Source organism: Mugil cephalus, chromosome 2, assembly GCF_022458985.1.
Source record: "Mugil cephalus isolate CIBA_MC_2020 chromosome 2, CIBA_Mcephalus_1.1, whole genome shotgun sequence".
Lineage (NCBI taxonomy): Eukaryota > Metazoa > Chordata > Actinopteri > Mugiliformes > Mugilidae > Mugil > Mugil cephalus.
The window spans coordinates 11594000-11616156 of NC_061771.1; the positions used below are offsets into that span (position 1 = coordinate 11594000).

At 42.0% G+C, this 22157-nt stretch overlaps 1 protein-coding gene across 5 annotated transcripts in view; it reads left to right on the plus strand.

Annotated features, from left to right (window-relative positions):
- The window catches only part of LOC125004125 (VPS10 domain-containing receptor SorCS1), a 145538-nt gene that overhangs the window by 118376 nt on the left and 5005 nt on the right, over positions 1-22157 (plus strand). For 4 of the 5 annotated variants that reach the window (XR_007112310.1, XR_007112311.1, XM_047578514.1 and 1 more), the window contains exons 15-25: positions 2638-2755; positions 6400-6533; positions 8875-8988; positions 10371-10542; positions 12000-12186; positions 12784-12917; positions 14683-14809; positions 17038-17150; positions 19136-19270; positions 21081-21180; positions 21638-21743. Coding sequence is in view for 3 of the 5 variants with exons in the window: in XM_047578514.1 (XP_047434470.1) it covers positions 2638-2755; positions 6400-6533; positions 8875-8988; positions 10371-10542; positions 12000-12186; positions 12784-12917; positions 14683-14809; positions 17038-17150; positions 19136-19270; positions 21081-21180; positions 21638-21743 (1440 nt within the window). In the remaining 2 variants the exon portion in view is untranslated. The remainder of the gene's footprint in view (positions 1-2637; positions 2756-6399; positions 6534-8874; positions 8989-10370; positions 10543-11999; positions 12187-12783; positions 12918-14682; positions 14810-17037; positions 17151-19135; positions 19271-21080; positions 21181-21637; positions 21744-22157) is intronic. The other variant, XM_047578513.1, reaches the window with a different exon arrangement.

Below are 22157 nucleotides of genomic sequence, written 5' to 3' on the forward strand. Positions count from 1 at the left end.
AAAAAAAGTTTTAACTGCATTAGAAAGTGGGATGAGCAGGAGGCAGATTTATGTGGACCCCACATGTGTTCTTTCACATTTCTCATTAGAATAGCCCAGCGATGGAGTGCATGCATATGCTACGACACAGCACCGTTCCCTCATTGCAGCAGAGATTTTAAGAGTCCGGGCTGTGTTTCCAAAGGGTTCCTGCAGCCAATGCATCAGTGTTTCACGACACCTGCCATAAATGACAGAATGACAGCGGCTGTGTGTGCAGCTCTACGGGAGAGCGACAGTGGCACAGCTAGAGAGACGTGGCAGGGGAGTGGGGAGTAGAAAACCCTAACAAGAAGAGGGGTTGTAAAATGATATTCAGTGAGAATAAGTTGTTGAGCATATAACCGCTCAGCTGGCAGACACACCATTCATTCTCATAAGACCATCATGGAGTGTTTTCTTATCAATTTGTACTCATTTTTACAGTAAGTGCCTGTCATGGTCAGTTGCCTCTGAAGCTAATTGACAGATTGATTGTGATAAATATGTTGTGGTATAAATGGTGATGGTGGTGGAGGGGGGGTTTGCGCGCCCGCGCACACACACACACACACACACACACACGCCTACTCAATTCAGCCTGCGATGGAATATTTATCGTAACCTTTCACTGTGTTTTGTTTCTGACCACTGGAAACACAGGGGTATTCATTCTGATTAACTGAAGCTTTTAGGAGAAACAAACTTATAGTTTCATGGAACATTTCTCTCTCTCAATATAAACCCCACTTAAAGAACAAAACCAGGAACCTCAATGTCCGCAATTTTCTGCAGGGCATTTTTATTTTTTTACCCCCCTCTTGCAGTCATTCTCATCATGTTTCACGTAGCGTGTGATCTGAAGTGTACAGCTTTTGAACTTGTCCGTCAATCTTCCTTTTTTTTTTGTCTTCGGCTCGTTTCTGTCACTTTTGCCGCGAACCAAAAAAGATCAACGCAACGAGCGCCTTCCAGCAGAGACTTTCTGGAAGAGTCTGACTCACTCGTCTCTATTAACACGTTCGTGAAACCAGGCTTCGCTCTGTGTCCTCTCGCTAGCATCTTTAACTTCCACTTCCCTCAATCTGAGTGCTGGCTGCTGTAAACGAACAGAAGGAAGTAATGTCTGCATAGGGAATTATGTTCCGCTGTGGATCAATACACATTTGAAGTTATGAGTCTTTATTGGATCGAATTAAATAGGCCGCACCGCCTATGCTAATAAGAAGGAGAAATGAGTAATCCACTAATATTAGTTACATGCAGATGAATTGTTTGACCTTGAAGACACAGCCCCTTGCTTTCATTTCTTCTGCTACCATATGGAAAATGTTACTGACATTTGCTCATATCCAAATTCCTCTCGTTATCCAAGACTTTCTTTATGCTTACAGCCAGAAATGTGGACTTCTCTTAGGCATGTATGTTCACTTATGTTTGGTTTAGGGCTGCATCAAATGAAAATTATCTTTTGAACCTTTACTTTTATAGAATTTTTTCTTATACATTGAACATATTGAACATTAAGTGTAATGTAAAGTGCAGCTGGATTATCCACAATTAGGTTCACCGATGTGGCTCGTTGAAGGCGTAGCTACGGCGTAGGGGGCAACGCTGTGGAAAATATTCATACTACATGTACCTACTCCATTAAAACTCTAGGCAGCGAGTATAAATTATACTTTGAAACGTTTGTTTATGTGAGGCGAAACGCAGCAGACACAAGGAGAACACGTGAATTCCGCTGAGGAAGACGCTAGCCGCCCAGCAGGTTCAAAACTTCATGCTGTGATGTCGACCATTGTTAAAGGTTGTTTCACCCTGTTAAAGTGTAACGTTAATTAAAATCTATCTGCTTCAGTTTAATAAGAGTCTACGTGCAGAGACAAAGTGTTGGAGAGCAGTGCTGCAATGCTAGTCATTAGCATCACTGCATCTCTGTTCTTGAGTTATTTGAGCACAAACAACTGATAAATGTAAATTTTGGTCTGCTTGTTCCTTAATGGTCAAATATTTAGTGACTCAGCTTCAGTGGATTAAATTTTAGGAAGCGTGCAATATCTTATTATTTTGGGATTTTGGCTGTTACTGCATCCACAAGTGTCTCTCAAGCATCAGGGCCTTTGTTTAATGAATTTCCTCGTTTTGGTATTTGGGTTCAGGCTTCGTCAGTAAACAGTTCAAATTTAATCAATGTATTTTCGTAGTTGACATCAGTGACAATGCAGCCATAGTTTGGTATGTGACGTATGTAACGGTGCCAGAAGTATCGCCATCAATGAAATACTTATTTCCATGTAAACATGCGTTGGGTTACTAAAGAATTTCCATGATAAAGCATGCAGTACAAGTACACTCGTTGTTGGACTCTGAACGTGCCCCACCAAAGGTTCAACATGACATGAGCTCAGCACTGGGAACATTGTGGAGGAGGGTACTGCTCCACAGGGCAAACAGTACAGCACATCACCAGCCTCATCCTGTAATAATAATAAGAATAATACATTTTATTTATAAAGCACTTTTCATTAAATATCTCAAAGTGCTGAATGTAACTCTGCTTCAGCTCGGCCGTGCTGGTTTTGTGTGTAACGTTCAGCGTGTGTGGCTGTTTTCCAGGATATTCGGCCACGTCAGTCACCGCTCTGAGTGGCAGCTGGTGAAAATAGACTTCAGGTCCATTTTCAACAGGAGGTGCACAGAGGCGGATTATCAGACATGGCACCTACACAACCAGGTACGCTCCTCGCCAGCACGGGAATTTACATTTTCACACATTCTAAAAATGTTTTGGCCGCTGCCTGCTCCAGCGAGCTCAGCATGTTGTTGTAGTAGCTTTAAAATGAATGTGCTTGTGATTGTTTTGATCTGATCAAGGGCGGATGCATCAATTTAATACTGTAGATGCGTTTCTTGTGTGTTACAATATTTCAGATCTCTGAAATCTAATTTAAAATGTGGAAAAAAAGTAATTATTTTATAACTGCAGCATGAGTAGCAGACGGGTTCTGAACTGATGGGCTCTTCCTGTCATGTTGTGGCTGAAGCCATGAGTATGTGTGACTGTGAGCTGGAAGCCCACTGACCTCTGGGATCTGTGCCCAGCAGAATCAGAGAGATGAAGTGCTGCTTTTATCTGTGGCCCAAACCTCTCCATCATCGACTGTGTTTACTTAAACAATATTTCCCCAACTCCCCAATCAATCTGATTAGTGATTCCAACTTAATGGTCTACATGGGTGCTGAATATGAGGATCTGATCAGATATAGTGTATGTGTTTGTCATGGGGAAAGCATAAACACAACAAATGAACTTATTCCATAGACTGTATATGAACGTGAGTGACATCACAGCCCCCAAAAGTGAAGCCAAATCATGTTCGTCTCCCTTTGTGACTGGCTGCATTACAGGTCATGAATTCCAACCCCCTAACCTCAGCTTCCCTCATCATAGTTTCTTGTCGTTTAATGTAGCTCTTACTACATTGTTGCCTCTCCAAGTGTTCATTTGTATGTTTCTTTTAAGTGGCCTCTAAAAATTAAAAATGATATCGTGGCTGCTGAGATTGACAGCAGCCCTCAGGGAAGTAGTTGCAGCACTGGCTTCAAACCATCAGAATGAGGCTCTGTGGTAAGAACAAAGAGTAGACTGTATAAAACATAAACAGTGACATAAAATAGAATAGAATAAACAAGTATTGGCATATAAAGAAAAAGTATTGAATTTCACAGACAATGATTACCTGATATTGCACAGTGTTGTACACAGTACAGAGTAGTGAATGGTGATTGTGTTGAACCTTGATGAGTAATAATATTGCACATATTACGGATGTTCATTTCAGAGCCTAATAAAACTATACAGACACCACCAGGTTCCGTCAAAAACTGCTCAGACTCTGGTTTCAAATCATGTCAAAATAGGAAGACAACAACCCCAAGACAGGACATAGGGGCACGCTGACCATTCCAAGTGTATGAACCCTATCCCTAACCCTAACCCTTTTGAATGGATTAGCAAGGGTTTACACCATTTCAACCATTCTGATTGAAAACTCCTCCTGATTGGTAATAAGGCATTAACATCTGACATGGGCTACCTGAAAGCTAGTGGCCAGTCTGTGTTCCCACCTGGCATTACAATGCTTCGTCATCATGAGTCCCCAGCCAGCACTTGAGGTCAGATCTCCGTTCCACGCTCTGTATGGCAAAAAATATTGAGATGTCATTTGGTCAGTAGTATATTATAACAGCTGCTGTTTCTAATGGATCTCTACCTGCCACAGAATCATGTGTGTGCGCATCATAACTTGGGAGTGTGGTTTGATATTTATTTAAAAAGCTGAAATGACATGCGTTAGTATTCATCACCTCCTAGACGTTAGTTCTTGACGACACCTTCACAAAACTCAGATTGTAAGTGAACCTGGGAAGCTTCGATAGGTACCGCGATTTTACCGCTGTGATGTTTGAAGCAGTGACAAAAAAACAAACAATAAAAAAAAACTCAGGTAATGAATTAAAATAAAGGCACAGGTCGTTATTTAGGAAATGTATAACTTCACTCCATGTGGCTCATTGGACATCAGCTGAATTGCATGATTACCACATTCTAACATGTTTTTTGTTTTTTTGTTCTTTTTTTATGACAGATTCCCACACACACAGTGTGCTCATTATATTTTAATGCAGATTTGTCAGCCAAATTCCCCCACCCCAAAAAATATTTGTTTGTTCTTGTTGCATTTATTATCTAGTTAGTCAACAGCTACAAGGACAGTATATCTTAAAAGGCTCTCATTAATGAACAGACGGCGCTTGCGATGCATTGTTCTTGTTAGATGATCTTTATAATGGAGGTTGTGTGTTTTTTGTTTGTTTTTTTTTTTTTTGTTTCTTTAATGACGCAAATCTCTGCTTACGCAAGAGGAGCCGTATTGAGTAGGTGGTCTTTATAACATGACTCAGGACTCATTGTGTATTCATAGGATTGTAGACCACCGCTGAATGTGGTCTCAGATCAGGTCATTCTAATCCTCGGTGTGTTCACACCTGTACTTGTAACTGTTCAATTGCATTCAGATAGCCGAGGTTAATGCAAGGTCAGAAAGGAGACTCTGTGTTCTAACTAAATTACACTGGTCCCTGAATCAAAGACAGCGATTACAGTTATTTAATGTCAGCGCTGTTGACTTATGAACGTACCTGCATTCTTTTGCATAAACAAAATCCCTAAAGAGGATTAACGTTTTTGACTTATTATTTCCAATTTATATGTCAGCTCCTCCGTGGGAAATGAAAGTCTGTGGAGCCTGTTAAAGTTTGCTAGAGCCGAGCCCCATGGCTAAAGTTAGAAGCCTCTCCGCAGACTCGCTGACATTTCCTCCTCATGCTTTGAGTGAACCCGCCCCTCCTCCCTGCATATATTAAACCTGCTCCTCAACCTGGCCGGGCCTGAAGCCGAGCCAGACACTTAAAGGGAGCCTTTATTCATGGCCCGCTTCTGTAATTGGTTTAGACGACCATATGCTCAGAGCAGGCCAGTGATCAAAACGTATAGCATGGAAGATGACAAGAGTCCAAGCCAATTACAGGGCTAATCTGCCTAAACATAGAGTCAGCGAGGGTCCTCGTCTGCTGCTGCAAAAATCAACACCAGCTACAAACATCGGACGTGTTTGTGTTTGAAGACGGCTGAGAAAGTTTAGGACATTTTCAGTAGTTGGAGTTTATTTGGGGACATTTTTTTAAGCGTCTCACTACTGACACCTAATGCACAAAGGCAGAATGTGCTGGTGTTAAAAAGGGAGCGGCAGTGTAGGATGAAGGACGCACTGAAACATGCTGCTCATATATATATATATATATATATATATATTATATATAAATTTTTAATATATTAATATATATATATATATAATTATAATAAATATAAATTTAATATACATTTTATTTTTTGTGCTTTAGCCAGCTTTATATTCACTCCCCACACCCAGATGCACGACTAAATATGGATCGGCTGCTGGCAGCTTTTGAAATTGAAGCTCCTTCTTATTCGTTGACTTCAATATTATATATAAAAAATAAAAATAAATCCCTAAAAAGGGAAGTCAAACAGCACATTCTGCAGCGTGACACAGAGGAACAGTTGCTTGGTTTAGCACAGCACTCAGCATGAACCCGTAAATATTCACCGAACAGGGGTGCACGAGGAGCTGAGGCAGACCGAGCAGTAGTGCTCTTCACACACAGCGTGATGCACACATGGATGCTTGTATCGTGTAAATTATTTATGTTGGCAAGTGTTACAAAAGCAGCTCATTTTTGAAACTCCCCCTGTGTGTTTTTCCTCTTGGCTCTCTGTTGAAACCGGGCCTGCAGGGCGAGCCTTGCCTCATGGGAGTCAAGAGAATCTACCGGAAGCTGAAGCCAACGTCCAGGTGCGTCATGGGAAAGCTGTACTCTGTGACGATGACTTCGGGACCCTGCGACTGCACAGAGGCCGACTTTGAGTGGTTAGTATGGACTCTTTAACATTACGGTCACATCTGCATTTCCTCTGAATGGTTACTAAAAGGAGATTCCACCATTTTATTTATTTATTTATTTTTTTTACAAATCTGTATCAGTTGTGTAAATTCTTTCTTTGCCTTTAACCCAACAATATATTCAGACAGTATTGTGTTCACATTACAATGTATTACATTCACATGTCCATATGAGGCAGTGGGACATATCCCCAGGTGGCTTTAGGCCAATGTCCCAGGCAGGTAATGCTGACCCCTCATCTTAGATATATATATATGTGGTTGTGCCCAAGTGAAAAATAAACACACTTACGTGTTTTCTAAAACTTTGTTTCATGTTTTCGTTTACTTTTGATATATTTAAAATGACTGTAGCCTACCTAAAGTTGCACTTAAGTTGCATTTAAGCCATACTTGTATATATTAAAGGCATGTCTGTCCTACAGTTGTAGGTACTTTCAGTAATCAAAATAGTACACTCACGTGAAAATACACTTAGGACATCCAACCAGTGAACTCATAGCCAATGTATTTTGAAAACTAAATGAATATACTTAACCTCCTGAGACCCTGCGTCCTCATATTTGGACATTAAGTTTCATTTAGGCCTGTTGTCCTCATAAGTGGATGCTTTAGTCTGCCATCTAGTGGTAGTAAAGGGTCCTTGCGCAAGTCAGTGTCAGAACACGATAGTGGGCTGATTCATTCTTCAGCCGATCACGGGACAAAGATGGACAAGGTACAAAACCTCATCAGATTTTATGGTTGAAACTTTCCAAATTTTCTATTTTGATATGACATGCAAATTTACAAAGCCTGTCAATAGTAACAAGCTAAAACATTGCAAATAAGCAGGTACTTGTTTGAGGACGTTGGAATTTCACCGTTTACAATTCTGTCTAAGGTGTTTAATGTGTTATCCTTGTTAGTACACTGGACAGTATCTCCACCAGTCACATGAAAGACCGCGGTCCGAGGCCCCGACGGGGAGTTTCTACTTTCTTAAAAATTGAATTTCCCCATTGGGGATTAGTAAAGTATTGTCTTATAATAAGTTTTATGTATTGTTGCATACTGATGCCTTTTTTTATATAATATACAAAGAAATAGTCCCCACATCCACAGAAACAAACCACACATTTTGTTTTAATGTGCAGTAGTTATTTAACAGTTTTACCACCGTCAAAAACAAACAAACAAAAAAACAGTAAAGTGAATATTATGAACTTGCACTTGCAATCAGTTGTGTGTAAATGAAGTAATACTCATAAACCATACTGGAACATATACAATATAACATAAAAATGAAATAAAATTTGGTAATAATGCCTTTTTGCCCAACTTTGCTCGTACCATGGGACTGCCATGGGAGTCATTGTGGCAGACAAATTCCCGATTACAGTTAATATTAAAATTAACAAACAAAACCATATTTTACAATTATGCAAAAACAGGGAAACATGACATCAGAAATGAACTGCTAACCCAGATGTTCCTGTTTCATCTGAAACAGAACCACAGCTTTTATCAGTTGAAGAAATACATTTGCACCATGTCCCAGGGTTTAAGGAAACTGGGTTTAAGTGTGGGATTAAAGGATAAGAGATCACCGTCAAGGATGACAACCTCCGCATTAGAATTGTAGAGTAGCTGTGGCTGAATGGAAACCAGTCGACTGCTCCAACATGTGACTGTACACTTTTATTCATTCCCAGATGTTCAGTTGAATCTTCCTCAGTGTGAGCTGAAGGAAGGACAAAGCGTTCACAGCTAAAATGTTAATGAACAGCTGCTTTTGTCGTGGTGACGCTTAATGGCTCTTAATATTATATCTGGAAAAAAGTTGCCATCAGCAGTTATCAACACTGTTAATCAAGACTGTTAATGTTTCTTTTTTTTCCCCCCTTGCCCTCGTTTAAGCCCCAAATCTGCAGGTCTCTGGAGTGAAGCAGCTCCTGCAATGAGCTGCTTCAAGCCCATAAATCTCAGAGTCTAATAGCTTTCATTAACAATCACAACACTTTTGCATCTGTGTACATGTCGCACTAATTGGGGCAATTTGTCGCCATCATTTTGGGGACACGGCACCGCTCTGCCATTTAATTTGTCGCACAAACAACTCGTGGGCTGTTTAGGAAGCGCCACAGAAAAAGAGAGCCGCTTCTACAGTTACTCAGGACTTATCTAGAATATCCAATAAAAAGAACAAAATGAATTCATTGATTCTTCGGGTCTTTTGCTTGGTTCACATGTGAAAGATGCTGTCTTTTGATATGAATTAACACTGATCAGACAACTGTGAATGTGTTGTCTATTCGAATCATTGCAGTGATTATGGATTTGAGAGACGGACTGATGGAAAGTGCACCCCCGCGTTCTGGTTCCACCCGTCATCGATGTCCAGGGGCTGCACCACGGGGATGACTTTCCTGAACAGTACCGGGTAAACACAGGACACCACACACACACACACAGTCTCAGTGGAGGCTGAAATAAATTTGAGCCGAACTGCTCTGGTTCCGTTAATTGGTTTCTCGGGGACAGCATGGACAGGCCGGGGAAAGTGTGGGTCGAATGATCAAATCTGTGCTTTTAAAAGCAATAATGGACCAACAAGTAGAAACCATTAGAACACTAAAGATCTGCTTTAGTAGAAAGTGCTGTCAAGAATCTGAATGAATGTATTATGGCAGCAGGGGGTAAATATTGCCTCACTGTCTGTAGGTATTTGGCTCTGGCTCCTTGTGGCCTCTTTACAGTTTTCATGGGCTTATGTGATTCCAAGGTACTTGTAAAAACAGAGGGGATTAAAATACCATAAGGAAATACAGCAGATGTTAACAATTAGAGGAACAGTTGTAGATGTCATCAGCCCACCACATTTATCCGAATGACATTCCTATGTTGCAGCTATAAATACTGGTGGTGTGGATCAGTGTGTGAATGCCTTGCTCACTCCTTGCCCACAACTTGATGTCATTCATACAGAGGTATGGAGGTGTCTGATTGATGCACTGTTTCTTACTTGTGGAAATGATCTGACTGAGGGGGTTCAGGATTTTGCAGGAGCCAGGGACAAATTATCTCCTTGCCATATGCCACACTTGGTGGTGATGGCCCAGTTGGTTTGATATTGGCGTCTAGGGTTAGGGTTGTTTTTTCATAGCCCCATTGAGGTTTTAATGAAGGCCTGTTGATGTTGTACAGCTTCAAGTATTCCAGGATTCATGTGTGAGACACTAAGTTGTAGGTTTTCTTATAGTTCGGCCGCTTTGCTGGTGTTCGAGCAATTTTTTTCTTTGCTCCGTTCATGTATTGTACTCATCTCGTCAGCTATGATGCTTGACAGGAGCTTCTATTTGTACAAAAAGAGGCTGATGTTCTCTGCTCTGAGGTCCACTAGCTACGGTGCATAAGTGTTGCATCTTGTGTCTTTCTCACATATTTTTTCCCCTAGTATTGAGAGGGATCTGTTCTAATTTTATCAGCCTGCCATTGAGAGTAAACTTTATGTTGCTTAGTCCCCTTTGTCTTGCTTTCAGTCTCTAATGCCTCAGGTATGGACAGCTGTTGTACTTCTTAGGTATCTCCTTTCTTGTCATACCTGGATAGCTGGATAACTTCTTGTTTCCCTGATCTTGGCTTCCAACCTCCATGGAGGATACCCTTCCTTGAGATTGGTGTTCATCTTATAGCCAAGCATATCAACGATCACCGTTGCGTATATCAGCTTGGTCATAGTAGGGATCGTTTGTGACGCTGCATTCATGTCCTCTAGTAGAATGTTCTAGTTGTGTCAATTCACATCCCGTCTCTTCCTCACAGCTACAGGAAAGTGATCTCTAATAACTGCACTGCTGGAGTTAGTCTGGAGTACACAGCCAGGAGGCAGCAGTGTCCCATCCAAGCACCCAAAGGTCTCCACCTGGTCACCAGTGAGGGCTCGTTGATGGCCACCCTCGGAACGAACGTCACGTTCCTGGTTTTCCTGGAGGAGGTGAGCAGTTTTCTAGGAAGATCTCTGAATTATTAACAACAGTCTCACAGGTCAGACAGGTTTTCATTCTGATTATAATAAGCCTTATTTTTAATTGGTTAGACATACACATTCCAACAGCTACATCAGGAAATCTCCTCCTCTGGATGGTTTCTATTGCGACTAAACCAACACTCAACCTCCATTTGCTATATTTGCACAAGAGTAATATGAAACATTTTCTTATGGTAACTGATGAAATCATGAAATAAGAAAAAAAACAGGCAATTAAAGCATGGCAACAAATCAAGAATACAATGTTTGACTAACATTAATAAAGATTCACATCTTCGGGAAAAGAGTTCCAGAGTGGGAGCTAGCCTGGCTTGGACAGATTGAACCGATATAGAGAAGAAACACCTCTTTGGGTAATTGAATAGTCCCACAACCAATCAAAGTAAGCAGGTTGACATGAATCAATTAGGGAATTCTCCACAAATGCTACCTTGATTCTGATAGTGTCTCTTCCAGCAGGACCCTTTTATACAAACATCTTGACAAGTTAGACAGGGCGTGCAAAAGAAAGCCTGTGCCTCATTATTAGCTGGCGAATATGATGTGGCTCTTTTAGATCAAGGAGTAGAAGAGACAAGTTGTGAACACATGTGAACTGACTCATTGTAAGATGGTCATACAGTGGTTAGCGCTGACGCCTCAAAGAGAAAATACTCTAGCTGTGTGGTGTTTGCATCTTCTTTCTTTGTCTGTGTGCGTAAAATGCATCTTGAGCAGTGTGATTGATGTGTGGTCACGTTTAAGTATAGGTGTGAACACGCCCAGGATGTTTTGAGTAGGCATTTGTTGTTACAAGTACTGACGTATAATCAAAACAAATCATGTAGAAGTGTGTTAGTGAGTGTGGATGTTTGCAAGAAAACACAAAAGCACTGTAACTGATTTGATCATTAGTAGGGTGCAATTTTAAAACTACTAAAGAAGAGATCTAAACAGGAATAAATTACTGAATATGGTTAGACTATGTACCAAAGTAGCCCTGTGATTGACTGGTGACCTGGACTGGTAAGATATGACGCAATGTTGTTTTGTGTCGGCATCTGCAGTAACAGATATTGGCAGTGAAATACTGGTAACTGTAAAGAACAAGTCAGTTTCTGTTGCTCTGATTGGTTGAAGGACTGTCCAGTTGCGTATGTATGATCAGTGGTTGAATGTAGTTGTCAGGACATCATTTTTTTGGTAAGTTTTGCTAGATTGTGATGCCACATTTTACTGCACAAGCAACCTGTTTTACAAGCCAAGCCAATCCTTAAGTCTTGAATCCAATCACTCATCGCACAATGAGGGTATTAAGCGCTATCCGCTCATCTTTCCTCGACGGAACAGGTGTCAGACCGAGTTTTAGAGCTGGTGGTAACGGAGCAGATTTGCAGATGTCCTGACGGCGCTTGTTTGTGCAGGGCGACGGGGCGAGGACGAGCATCACGCTGGACTTCGGAGACGGCCGCGCTCTGACGTACTCCAATGTGAGCTCCATCGAGGACGGAATCAAGCACATCTACAAAGCTGTGGGGATCTACAGAGTTACTGCCACTGGGGAGAACAGCCTGGGCTCGGAGACGGCCACGCTCTACCTGCACGTGACATGTAAGATACGGAAGAGGATTAGAGTGTCTCTTCTTGTGTTTGTCATGATCACCAGGACTGCTGATTGTACACAGTGCTCCATGTTCCATGTTTTATCTGTGCACACAACATGCTTCCCTCCCATAACCAAACAAACAAGTGAGACTGCAAATCCCAATGCACCTCCACTCAAGTCAGCTTATGCTTCGTAGCCACTCAGCCCACAGAAGCCGCTGCAGCCTCATACGTAACAGGGCTGACCACCCCTGGTGTATTCAGGGGCTGACAGATGCAACAGAGCTGACTTATTGATCAGGGAACGCCGTTGCCCCCACCAATCTGTCAGTTTGGAGTGCCAGCCGTACAAATGGAGCCACCGCAGGCTCAGGAGTGCCACGGATGAAAAATAACACACAGATGGCAGTTGAGCGGTCCCAGAGCAGGAGACAAATCCGAGCAACTCTCCCTCCCCACCTACCTAAACACATCCCCCTCATTTTTCCCCCCTTTATTTCAAGCAATAAAGTTGTTGTTTCTTTCATTTTTTCCCCTTCTTTTTGCACACCGTGGTTTTGGAGCAGCGAGTTCACTCTGTGATGTATTTGTGTGCCTGAGTAGGTCAGCTGGAGTATATCCATCTCTCGGCTCCCTTTGTGGCGGTGAGGAATAAGGAAGTGAACCTGACTGCTGTTCTGTGGCCCAGCCAAGTGGGAACAGTCACCTACATCTGGTGGATCGGAAATAACACAGAGGTACCTGGAGGACTTTGAGCACATTTCTTCTGTTACACCTTTGCAATTAAGTAGGTTGCTGACTCTTCTGCTTCGAAATGTAAGAATCGTTTACGTGTTCAGCTAAATTGGTGCGTCCTGGTTGCAAAAAGTGCAGCCCTGTTAATCAGCTTCGACAAAAACTGCAGAGCTCGCGAATATATCACATACACAGAGCTGCTTACTGACAGTCAGTGAAGCACATCCTTCAGTTACTCCACCATGGCCTGCTGCCGCTGATCAAAACACTACAGAGAAAGGCTCAGAAAATATATTTTATATTAATGTATAATTTCTGTTTTATACTTTCACTTTGAGATATCCGTTTTAGAACACAGTGCAGGTGGGTGGATTTTCTTTTTCACTCAAGTCTGTGGAAAAAATATATATTTTTAACAGTTGACAAAATGTTTTTCTAGAAGCAGAATCAGTCAGTTTAGATTACTGCTCATTGAACTCCATTATTATTAGAATGAGCCTGCAACACACCATTGGGAATTCATTATGGGATGTGTTTCAACTAATGCAAAGAGAACACAATTGGAGTCTTACAACCAATCAGAGACAGTTTGATGTAAACAAATTCAACTCCATGGCATGTGGACTACGAGTATGGACAGAAGAATGACAGCAAATAGTTTAAGTTTCCCTACAGATCTTCATCAGACCATAATCAACTCCCAGAGAGACAAACTTATAATAAATAATTATAAATAAAATAAATACTTTGCAGCTGACTTGCAGGCTAGACATTACCTAAAAGATGCTAACGAGTGACTCTTGTATGTCAAGGTGTGTTGCTGTGGCTGGTCTCAATAATCCTCAGAACCTTATTGTCATTTTATTCTCCTACATGATCCGTTAAGAATCTGGTTGATTTTTTAGAAATGTGTTGTGCCATCTTTGGTTCATTTTGCTCCACTAAGAGCTAATTAGCTCTCCATTATGGATTATTGGAGTTAGATTAATACCGCTAAGAGGAAACAAAAAGTAAATAGGATAAATCTGGAGTTGAGCTGGATGTTAGCTTCTGTGATAGATCTATGCCGCAGCCTGACGTGCACCTCCTTGGAGAGCATTTCTTCATGCACGTTCCATCTAAAAAAAAAAAAAGAAAAAAAGAACAAGAACAAGAAGAAAAAAACACCTCCCTCCTCCTGCACACCACATAGTCAGCACTAATAAATGCTGAACAAAAGACAGAAGACGTCTGAATCCTACATGTGCTGTCTACTAATGGTTTAATAAATAGAATGAAGACACATCAGCGCGCATGAATACAGTAAACGGAAATGTGAGAAAACATACGGTTTCCATTTGAATTCACCCCTAAAAAGCCCATCTCTGCAGAGCTGCGGTTGACTCTGCATGTAGAAATGTTCCCCTCTCCCTATCTGTCTCCATAATTGCAGTTGTGTAAATGTGTGTGTTTGGCTCCAGCGGGAGCCTTCCGCAAGCACAGACAGTTTAAGTCCGTAGGTAATAAAGCGTGGCAGCGTTAGCATCTTAAGGCTACGTGGAAAACAAATGGAGACGTGAGTAATGACAGGAAGGAGCTGCCGGTGTCACACGGGGAGCTGCAGACTGCTGGCTGCATAGCACAGATTGCTGTGTAGATGCATATGGGTGTGTGTAGCTCTTTCAGTGTAAATAACAGCAGTGTAAGATGTTAACCAGCCGTTGATGAGGGTCTCTCATGGGAAACACCAGACTCTCCATATCCACTCCCTCTCCCTCTCTCCCCCAGCAGCCTGTAATCACCCTTGAAGGAAGTGTGGCACACACGTTCTCCCGGGAAGGCGTCAGCACCGTCACCGTGCAGGTTTCTGCTGGGAAAACTATTCTGCAGGACAGAAAAACCATTGCTGTCCATGGTGAGTCAACTCTGTGACACGAGATCCTCCGGGATTCTGCCGGCATTGCAAACACACCGACAAGCTGTGTCACCACGGGCTACCCAGCAACCGTCTAATAATAGCGTTATTGTTGCGTTCAGCAAGTGGTACCGCTTCCTAATATGTTAGAAGAACAGCTATTTTTATTAAAGGACTACAAATGAGGCAGATTTACACAAATGTGGAGTTCCATCATCAACTGTTAAAGTTCATTAAAGCCCTTTAATTAGGTAAGTGTGGAGAATGTGCTACAGGCAGGGACAATGAGACACAACACTTAGTAAGATCAATTCTAGTTTTACTCCTAGAGAGCGGTCGTTAAAGTTACACTTTTAAGACTGACTTTGAATTTCTTCTGCTGCTGTCTACTTAAAGCAGGATCACCTCCTCCTGACTTGTGTTATCTCTCATAGAGTCAGTTAGTGAAATAACTGCCACTCTCTGAGGTCCTCTTATAAATCTGACGTCCTAAATTCTGAAGCTCTCTCCTTTGGGTTTAAAAGAAGAGCTGCAGATCCAGACATTAGCGCGCACACACACACACACGCACACGCACACACACACACACACACACACACACACACACACACAGATCACAAACGCACACAGGTTTTATTGATGGTGTTTATTGTCACCATTTAGTCCTGTGATAGACTGGCGACCTGTCCAGGGTGTACCCTACCTCTTTTCCAGAACCCCCCTCGCCGTGATCCTTTAGAGGACAAGTGGTTACAGGAAATGAATGAATTGTCACCGTTTTGAGAGGAAATTCTTTCATATTTGTTACTGGTTGGATGTTATCAATCAACAACACAGTCAGTTTGTCATGGTCAAATTTAGTGTCTCCGCTGAACATCGATTTGGGCCTCATGCTGCTGTTCTACTGTGAAATCCTTGGATGTCTGATTCACTCAGCTCCAAGTTTAAGTTTCTGAATCAATTTTGAAGGAGTAAAATTATATTAGCGTCAAACAATTAAAATTTTAATGAGATTAATCACAGGGTTGCTGTGAATCGATTTCGATTAATCACGATTAATTTTCATTCATTTCATTTTAGTCTATATCACTCGCATTTCATTTTGCACAAGCAAACTGACTCCAGAAAGAAGGGAATACATGTGCACATAAACGGGTTTATGAAACACTTTCCACTGTTTCAACAATAACCTTGAAAGAAGTTTGTCTTTTTTTTAAAAAAAAAAACATTTATCCACTTTAATGCGGCCCTGTTCCTCCTCTTCCAGCAGCTACTAAGATAAACTAACTTGTTGACATTGTCCAAGAGGAGAGCTGACTGCTTCTTGTTTACAGTGTTGCCTATAGCTGAGAACAGTCTCTCACACAGAACAGTGGTTGTAGGTATTTGCAGATATTAGCAAAGCAGCATTGCCAGCTTGTCTTGGTTTGTCTCAAGCTGAAGTTCTAACAGAATCCCTGGTTTAACGTATGCTTCGCATTAATGTGGTATTTTAAACCGGAAGTGATTCTGTGAAAATTAAACTCCTTCCTGCGGAGTGTACATAATACTTTAGGTTATCTTGTTTTCTTTTTGTATATTTCCCATGGTGAGGGCCAACACGCTGTTTAGTGTCTTCCATCTTTATTGGTTGTTTCTGCTGCCTGTCACTACTGGATCAGCGGCCCCACAGTGGCCTCTACTTGGACAAACTAGAACCAGATCAGAAACAGACCGGAGCATTGTATTCTCCTGTTTTAGTACATTGCTGTATTCCTTTGAGTGTTACTGCCCCCAACTGTCCATTAGTGGAAAAGCACAAAGCTGACAAACCTGCGTGAAGGTGCATCTTTGTGTTTTTGTTGTGAAGGCCTTTGTGACTGCAAATGATGTGTTCATTTAAGTGTTCAGAAGTAGGAGTCCCTTTTTTTCTTTTTAGAAAAGAAATTAAATTTGTATGTGTTTAAACTGAACTGAATTGAGCTGAACATGCACATACATGCATTAAATGTGTAAATTGTGATGTCTTCAGCGTAACTTCAGCCAGTGACTTGTTGAGGCGATCCTTTAAAGAAAAAGTAAACCACCTGACTTCTTGTGTTTCCAGCTAAGATGCACAGTGTTGTAGTCACCCATTACTATATAGACCCGCTGCTTCTAAATCCAAACTGAAGTTCATTAGTTTAACTCTGCATTTATTGACAGATGAAAGGCAATAGCATCTCACATATTTCCATTCCTCTCTGCAGAATATTTCCGATCTCATCTGCTCGCCTTTTCATCAAACCTGGACGACCACAACCCCGACATCACCGAATGGAGGCTGGACGTGAGCCGAGTCATCAAGAACTCTCTGATCCAGGTAAAACATTGGTAAATACTGCTGGCGTTTGACTGGACCTCTGCAAGCCTCAGGGAGGTCACGTTGCACTCAGACTCGAGTCTGACTTTTATGATGATAAATGACGAGGCAAGGGGAGAAGAGGGGGAAACGTATAGTTTAGGAGCGTGCTGATTGCTGCGGCTCACACACAGTTCAGGGCCGCACAGTAACAAGGTTGTAGGAGCTGAAGTGTACACAAGAATAAATGTCAGTGTGGGTCTAGTGGGTGTTCTGTGCTGACCTGAAGGGACGCTCGCAGACGAGTACATGATTCAAACCCACAAACGACATGTCAGGTACACAGTCTGCCTCATTAAGTTGCTACTTTTCTGCAGCAGTGTCAATATGTTTCTGATTCCCTGGAAAGAAGCAATCTGAACCTTGCATCACATTTTCACACTTTTTGATCCTGCAAAATCAAAACGGACACCAAAAATATACTCGGCTCTTCAGTCTACACCAACACGTCGGCTTCATTATTTGTTATTGACATCTTATTTTTTTCTTTTTTTTTTCCCTGACGAAGGAGAACAGAAGACAAAAAAAAAAAAAAAAAAACTTCAGATGAAAATATGACATGATTTCTTAAAACATTGACAACTTTTACTGTAGCAGCTGGTACAAGAAGCAGAGTCACAGCAACATAGTGAATTCTGTTCTACATTCCCTGTACAGAGCAGCAGAAATCCCTGTGCGTGTTTTTAAGTGACGTTAATGGTTAAAAACTTTTGTAAGAACTAAAACTAAAAACATTTTTTTGGGCGAGCCTGTCTGAAAATAACATAAGAAAACCATCAAAGAAAATGTGGGATTACAGAGGACAGAAGCAGCCGGATGGATTCTGATGTTCATAGAGATATGACCGTCTGCTCAGATCCAGACAAATGGAGCAAAGATGGTGCTTCAGAGCACAGATGAGCAATGACCTGAAACACAGTGAGAAAGCAGGTGGGAAAGGGTGGAATGCCAAAAGCAAAATCATCTGAACCGGGGAATGAGGCGAAAAGAAGAAACAAAATGAACTTTAATGAAAACTTTGAGGAGTCTTAGTTGTCATGTCGACAGTGATGAGCAGGTAATCCGATTTAGTGGTAAATCCAAAAACACAATCCATGGCGAGGTGGATCAGGATACACAGAGAATACAGTGAGAGAACACTGGAAAGAAAAAACAGATACAAACCTGCATGGGACAATACATAAAGGCTTAATTACACTCACTTGCCAGTTCATTATGGTGAAAACATGACAAAAATTATCTTCGTGATGGTTCAGTTATTCAGCATTATGTTCAGATAACAACAACATATTTTCCTTTTTGGAGGCAAATGTAAGGAAAGTTGACAAGACGTAACATGAGGATCATGAGTGTGGAACCAAAAAATAAATAAATAAATAAATAAATAAAAAAAACACAAAGGAAGGAAAACTACCAGAATAACTTGGGGAATGGCACAGGGTGATTATCGGTACATGAATTTCTGGTTCACAAGTCCGAATTTGTAGTATAGGCTCTGCAGGTAGATGTTATTTGTGTGAACTTGTTACAGCCAGATATCCCAGAATGCATTCATGGGCATCATCAACGCTGGTGTCCTGTGTCCTCCTGTCCTCCAGTTCATGGTTCCATCCTGATGCACCCTTGATAAAACATATGGATCCAGTACACGTACAGATATTTGGATTGTGCTGGTGCATTGATATATACTTTTGTGAAATGTCATTACACTCTGAACAAGACCGTTTCAAAATAAAACAGGAAGTGAGCTCAAGACACCAAAATGACCAAACAGTTCAACAGAAACAGAGTGGATGGATACCCTCAAAGGACGACTGCTGAGCCTTTACTTTAGCTACAGTTATATAATGAATATGTTCCTAAAGTCACAAGAATTGTGTCAGTATATGAACATTAACAGCCTTTTTAGAAATCTTTAACATTCGCCTCCTCCCATTCTCCTCCAGGCTACAGGCGTGAGAGAGGAGCAGCTCCTGGTCACCGTCCTCCCAGGTCTACCCACCACGGCCGAGTTTTTCCTCCTCCCTGACAAGCAGCTAACTGAGGGGAAACCAGAGAAGAGCTCTGCTCATTTAGATCAGGTGAGACGACAACTGTTGCCCTCCGCGCCGCTCTGTTGACACACATGGCTTCTCATTCCTCAGATCTGAGCACTATTCGTGTAGGTGGACAGATTTCACCTCATTATCCTCACACTCATTTGAAGTTTGAAGTGCCGTGTCCCCTGTGTCTGCTCTGTGACTCATGGAGGATCCTCAACTCTGGCAGCATCTTGTCCAGTAATTGCTTCCTGAAAAAAAATGTAACTTCAAGTCCCTCCTTCCTCCAGCAGATGTCAGTATTAATCCACTGAAGCATGCTTCTTTTTTTTCCCCCCTTCTCCATGGCTCTAATTCTGGAACACGCCTGAGGAATCTCTGCAATAGACTCATCAATAAGCCTGACAAGTATTAACAAGTTATCAGGGGGAATGACTTTTAAACTCCCTCAAGTCACATCCTGTGGGTTGTGTGTGAGGTGCTGGGGCGGCGTCTCCTAAGAGCCTAAAAGCCCAGACAAAGAAAGCGTCACGGTTCATCAGCTCTCTAAATCACCGGCGAATCAACATGAACAGAATTAGCTCTCAGCCTCACATAACAGATGATGACTGATAATAACGCAGAGGCTCTCCTTGGGTACAACTCCACGGGCGTGTGCAGGGAGGAAACTGCGAAGGAAATCAATTTGATTTTCCTTCTTCCCTCTCTGCTCACACCTGGTTGATCGCCTGGAAAGTTCCCCTCCCCTACAAGCCGGCGATAAATCTTCATTCAAGGCTGGCATGTTAAAAGTGTAGAGCGAGCTCTGCTTATTAGAATGTATAATAGATTTACTGACCCTGGTATACGGAGGGAAGTAGTAATTAGTCATAGCGTAGTCTAAATTTAAACGGCTAAGAAGTATAAAGGGGAGGATGAAGGACTACAGAAATTACATCACAATTAATTTGGCAAATGAGGCAGATGACATGAATGAAGACCCCGTAGAGAGGAAAGGAGGATCCTGTTTAGTTTTGTAATGCAGAGAATGCTGAAAATATGGCTTCAGCTGGAGATCATAAATGAACGCCGAAGACTGCGGACCGAGGCTTCTAGTGGTCTGAACGGATCTGTGTGGGGAAACTGAGGTTTCTGGAGTTTACCTTCGGGTCACGATAATCTGACCAATTTATATCAGGGTTAGATGTTGTCAGTGCAGAAGGTTAGTCGTCCGTCTGGAAAGCAGAGATCAAGTGAGGCGGCATGGCATGCATTATGCATGACAGTGAAAGGTCCCACAGACAAAGACTCTTATGTAAACAGAAAAGCTAAGATGTGGTTGGAGGCAGTGAGGCTTGCTTGGGTCAAGGGCTCTAACAAATAATTCAACAACCCAGCAATAAATCTTGCCCTGATTTCATGATTTGGTCCAGGCGTTGCACTTCAGCATAGTATGGAGACAAAGGTGGACTCTTCTGAATCCTGCTGATAAGCTACAGTTTAGTCATTTTACATGATTATGTTGTGGATATATTGGTGGATTTGGTTGTTCAGATGAGTTAAGAAACGACAAGAGCCAAGTGTGTGGCCTTGGTTCACTTTCGTTTTCTCTGGTACTTCTACCAAGCGTCTTCTCTTACTCTCCAGCGTTTTCTTTTCTCCATTCCCTCCTGTTGTTTTGTCCTCTGAGACTGAATGGACATAAAAATCAGAACGCCACCTAAAAGTATCTGTGAAGGGCAGAGCGATTTCTGGATTCAATAATTTTTCAGTCTGACATTAAGGGATTGATCAGGACTAACTCTGAAATGTCAGAGACGGCCGATTATAGTCACGGAATGAAAACCATCCTGTTCACACCCCGTCTTCGCAGCTCTCTGAGGTTTTGCTCGGCGCCTTGAATCAAAACCTGGTCCAGTTCACGTTGAGGCCAGGGGTCCAGGTCACCGTGTACGCAGCACACCTGTCAGCAGGTAAGAAAGTACAGCCACATGTGTGTATGTGTGTATGTATGTGTATGTGTGTTCATGGGAACCCTGAGTACTTCCTGTAGTGGGTGGGACAGATCGTAAAGCATGGGGACTCTTAGGAGACCTGTATTTGTTGGCAGTCAGGTATACTTTTACTATTTTCAACTAATATCCCCAACCCTGTGTCTGATTGGCTCCCACTATGTAGCTACACAGAGACATTCAGAGAGTGAGCATCGTTACAAGTATGTGTGCCTCTTCCTATTGGGGATGCTGCTCCTGTCCTAAAGGGGCTAATAAGATAAAGAGTAAGAGAAGTCCATACTTCTGTACATTAAATGACTGTCATAGGTGTCATTTCTGTTGACTGCTCGTTGCATGAGTCATCTGGGTGGAAATACAGCTGCAGTTTGCTTCCTTGTTGTTCATGTTGTGGCTCATGTCTCCCTTGTCTCTGCAGCGCCCCTAGTGGACACCAGTGAGAACCACAGTGGCTCTGCAATGCTAATGCTGCTATCAGTAGTGGTTGTTGGTTTAGCTGTGTTTGTCATCTACAAATTCAAGAGGTAAAGTGTTCATGAAATGTCATGTCTATATAGTCATCGCACAGTGCTATGTGAGCTTCATGACGGCTTCTCAAACAGAGAATCTTGATGGCTGCCTTTCAAGCCACTGCCGCACACAGTGAAGGGCCTTCTCCCTCACATCTGTGAAGATCCTGTAGAATTTGTATTTATTTCTTTATTTTTAACACGTCACTCTTTACAAAAGAAATGCCAGTCAGCCTTCGGCCTCCATCGATATCGAGCCCTTTGAACGCAGGCGGTTGACCTTTCTGAAATGTTAAATTATGTCTCCTCGCTAAGGTGCAGCTCCAAGGGAAAATGACGTAAAGGGTCATGAAGATTAAGAGACAAGCAGACTTACAGATCCAAATCTTTTTAGAGTTTGTGGCGAGCTCCGGTTCACATGCAGATTTC